This window comes from Terrapene carolina, unplaced genomic scaffold (assembly GCF_002925995.2).
Source record: "Terrapene carolina triunguis isolate 2854851 unplaced genomic scaffold, T_m_triunguis-2.0 Scaffold513, whole genome shotgun sequence".
Taxonomy (NCBI): Eukaryota; Metazoa; Chordata; order Testudines; family Emydidae; genus Terrapene; species Terrapene triunguis.
Window position 1 is genome coordinate 16,576 of NW_020664864.1, and position 3,674 is coordinate 20,249.

The following is a 3,674-nucleotide window of genomic DNA, read 5'->3' on the forward strand; positions in this document are numbered from 1 at the left end:
GAGAGCTGGGGGGCTGGGACTTCTCTGCCCCCGATTCCCCGGTGACCCTATGGCCGACTGGAGAGCTGGGGGCTGGGCCTCCTCTGACCCCGATCCCCTAGTGACCCTATGGCCGACTGGAGAGCTGGGGGGCTGGGACTGGGCCTTCTCTGACCCCGATTCCCCGGTGACCCTATGGCCGACTGGAGAGCTGAGAGTTGGGCCTCCTCTGACCCCGATCCCCCCACTGACCCTATGGCCGACCGGAGAGCTGGGGGGCTGGGGCTGGGACTTCTCTGAACCTGATCCCCCAGTGACCCTATGGCAGACTGGAGAGCCCCTGTACCCCCCTCCCACACTGTGAACTGGGTTACCCCCTCCCCCCGGGGGTGTCTATCCGGGCTCGCTCCTCCATCCCCCCCGTCCTGACCCCGGCTCCCCCATGGGTCCCAATATCCCCCCCCCCCCCCCCCCCTGCTGGTCCCAACCCACCCCCCCCCCCCCCCCCGTTTTGGTGCAATCCAACCCCCCCCACATGTTCCCATCAGGGCGCCCCTCCCCCCATGGTTCATCGCCCTGGTACCGGGCGTGCAGGATGCTGGGGTTCATGGTGACAACGCTTGATTTGGTGCCCACGTCATCAGCAAAGTCCATGGGGGGCAGGTTGAACCTGGGTGGGGGGGAAGGTGGTGTGAGCTGGGGGCAGCCGGGGGAGCCCAGTGCCCCCCACCCCATGGGGGTCCCAGGTCTTTACCGCCCTCCATGGGCGGCGGGTATCATAGGCAGGGGTAGGCGGTGCCTCCGAAACAGCCTAGCCTGGCCCAGCCTGCCCCCAGGCCACGCCCCCTCCTCCGTTCCCAGAGCTCTGCCTTAGCCAGGGGCCAGGGTGGGGATGCTCTGGGCTCCTGTGGGGGAGGGGGGCAGAAGGGGAGGGCAGATGGGGGCGGAGGCTTGGGCACAAGGGGAAGGGCCAGGGGCTACCTTCCCCCAACAGCTGGGTCACCGTCCGCCCACGCCACCCTCCCCTGGTACTGCTCCCCCCACCCTGGCCTTTTAAATGGGTCACGGCCCCCTCGCCTCAACTGGTGACCCCCTGCCCTAAACCGCAACCCCCCCACTTGGCACCCCAATCTCCCTGAACCCCCACCCGGCACCCCACTCTCCCTGAGCCCCCCACTGCACCCCACTCACCCTGAACTCCCCCTGCACCCCACTCACCCTGAGCCCCCCACTGCATCCCACTCACCCTGAACTCCCCCTGCACCCCACTCTCCCTGCCCCCATGCCCTCATTCCCCCACTCTACACCCGCACTGCCCCCACTTCTCTACCCCTTTCCCCCTGCTCCCATCCCCCCCTCCCCGGCCGGCGTTACCTGATGACGAACTGGGCGCGGTCGATCTCAGGGCCACAGCCGCTGTTATGAAGGATCCCCCCATTCCCCACCACGGCGCAGCACTCGTAGGGGGCGCCCTGAAACGGGGAGACCTGAGGGGGAGGGGACCTGGGTCAGCACCCACCGACCATGCTGAGATGCAGCCACCTCTTGGGTGGTGCGTGGGGGGCTGTTTATAAAGTACCCCTCACCCGGTGCTGAGATGCAGCCAGCTCTGGGGTGGAGCGCCTGGCGCTGAGCCCCCGCCGCCCCCACTGCCCAGCGTCCCCTACCTGCGGCAGCATCTCCAGCAGCTCCTCCTTCACTGGATACTTCTTGGCCGGCTGGGCGTCGTAGACGATCTGGGAGCCCAGCAGGGTGTTGTTCTGGGTCAGCACCAGGTCAGCTGAAGCGTTACAGCAGCCCCGCAGCTGTTCCCTGTGCGGGGGAGAGGGGTGAGGGGCAGCTGGGGGGGGTAGTCAGAGGCAGCAGGGGGCAGAGGGCAAGGGGAGCTGGGGGGAGGACATGGAGGGGTAGAGAAGGAGGTATTTGGAACAGCATCGGGGGAGGGAGGGGGCAGAGGGGTGGGGGGAGAGGAAGCAGGGGGGTAGGGCACTGGGGGTGGGGGGTACCTGTACTGGCCCAGGGCGCTGGCGTTATGCGCCCAGGGGCAGCTCTGCACCAGCTTCATCTGCCTCAAAATCCAGCCCTGGTCCAGCCTGGGACGGAGACACAGAGAGTCACTGATCTGCCCCCCCTTCCTCCTTCACTGTGCCTCCCAAGGGGCCCTCTGGCCCCCCACTACCGACTGGCCCCCTCTGCCAGCTCCGGCCCATGCTGATGACTAACGAAATCAGCTGGGCCGTGCGGGATCATCGCAACACACAGGACTGGTCAATGGCCGGTCGCACCTGGGAAACGCTACGTGGCAGGAGGCTCGTCCTGTGAGCTTGGAAGCTGACCAAAACCACTGGAAATTTCCCATCTTCTCGGCTCTTTGAACTCAGAGGGGGCAGAGACTCTGAACGCCAGCCAGAGATCCCCAGGAGCCGCCTCCCGGGCCCGCCCTGAAAGACACTTTGAACCGACAGATCACTGCAACTCGGTCACTCTTCGGATTTAGCTGGCGTGTAGATGTTTGCTGGCTTTCACCTGCATATAACTGTCTGATTTCTTTGTCCTTGTGCCAGTTTTGTACCTCTATATTCACCCCCTTTCGCAGGACTATGATAAGTTTTGTACAAAGAATGCCTTGTGAGATATCATTTGAAAACTCATAATTTGCTGATCATTATTGTCCTGGTAAAATATAGGTGGCGACATTGCATGTAAAGTTACAGGATTCCTCTGTATGGCATTACTAAGACCTACTCCAGCCACTAACCAGTTCCCTAGAGATGAAAGTCTAGCCAACGCTTCAGCCAGATGTCAAATGGACCATCCCCATTGAAAGAGGGTCTGGATGAAAAATCAACATCTTGACTAAGGAACAGCTGGGAGTTCCCGTCCACACAGACTTGCTGTCTCCTGAACATGAGTGCCAAAGAAAAGCAGGGACTGTGAGAAAGAACAGATGTCCCCATTTCTCTCTCTTTTCTGGCATCCACAATACCTGAAGAACCGAGGAAGCAGCGTTGGGAGTGCGGGAGACGTCCCGACGGAAAGAGATTCAGAAAGACCTTGGCTTCGAATTCACACTGCTTGTTATGTTAGTTGTGGGTGACTTTCATTTTCTTGAAACCGATTCTGACTTTTATGGCTCATTATTTATAGTCACTTAAAATCAGTCCGCTGCAGTTAATAAATGTGTGTGATCGAAGCCGGTGTGTTTGGATTGAGCTGGGTGGGGAGCTCTGTTTGAGATAAGCAGATCGGTGCACCTCGTTTTCTGTTAATACACGACAGGCCGCGTACGAGCTCGTGTTCCCCAGGAGAGGGCTGGGCAGGACAAGGCACGTTTCCGGGGGATGTCTGGGACGGGGAGTTTGCTGGTTGCTCTGCAGGGCGATTCAGGAGCGGCTGGTCTCCCAGCAAAGCAGTGTGAACAGCACCCCGGATCGGAGACCTGAGGGGACACGGCTGGTCAGCGCTCCAGATCGTCCCCTGGCTAGTGAACGAAGCTTTACACTGTTTACTTCGGGATCGGCTACGGGACTTGTGTTCGGTGTCGGCTCTGGGGGTCCAGCCGATCTGGGGGCCGTGCCCGCGCTCTGGGGGCTGGACAAGGGGTGATTTTTGGTGTAAGGGCCCAGTGATCTCTAGGTCCGGTGTGTCCGGCTGGGGAGGGTCACGGGGGGGCTCCGTGGTGAGACCGGGACAGG

At 61.6% G+C, this 3,674-nt stretch overlaps 1 protein-coding gene across 1 annotated transcript in view; it reads right to left on the minus strand.

Annotated features, from left to right (window-relative positions):
* LOC112124411 (alpha-2,8-sialyltransferase 8F-like) overlaps positions 1 to 3,025 on the minus strand; it is a 6,202-nt gene extending 3,177 nt beyond the window's left edge. Inside the window, exons 1-4 of the mRNA XM_026658756.2 lie at positions 1,986 to 3,025; positions 1,647 to 1,791; positions 1,354 to 1,466; positions 563 to 649 (exon numbers count right to left, since the gene is read on the minus strand). Of these exons, the coding sequence (XP_026514541.1) occupies positions 563 to 649; positions 1,354 to 1,466; positions 1,647 to 1,791; positions 1,986 to 2,044 (404 nt within the window). The 5' untranslated portion in view covers positions 2,045 to 3,025. The remainder of the gene's footprint in view (positions 1 to 562; positions 650 to 1,353; positions 1,467 to 1,646; positions 1,792 to 1,985) is intronic.
* Between the last annotated feature and the right edge of the window lie 649 nt (positions 3,026 to 3,674).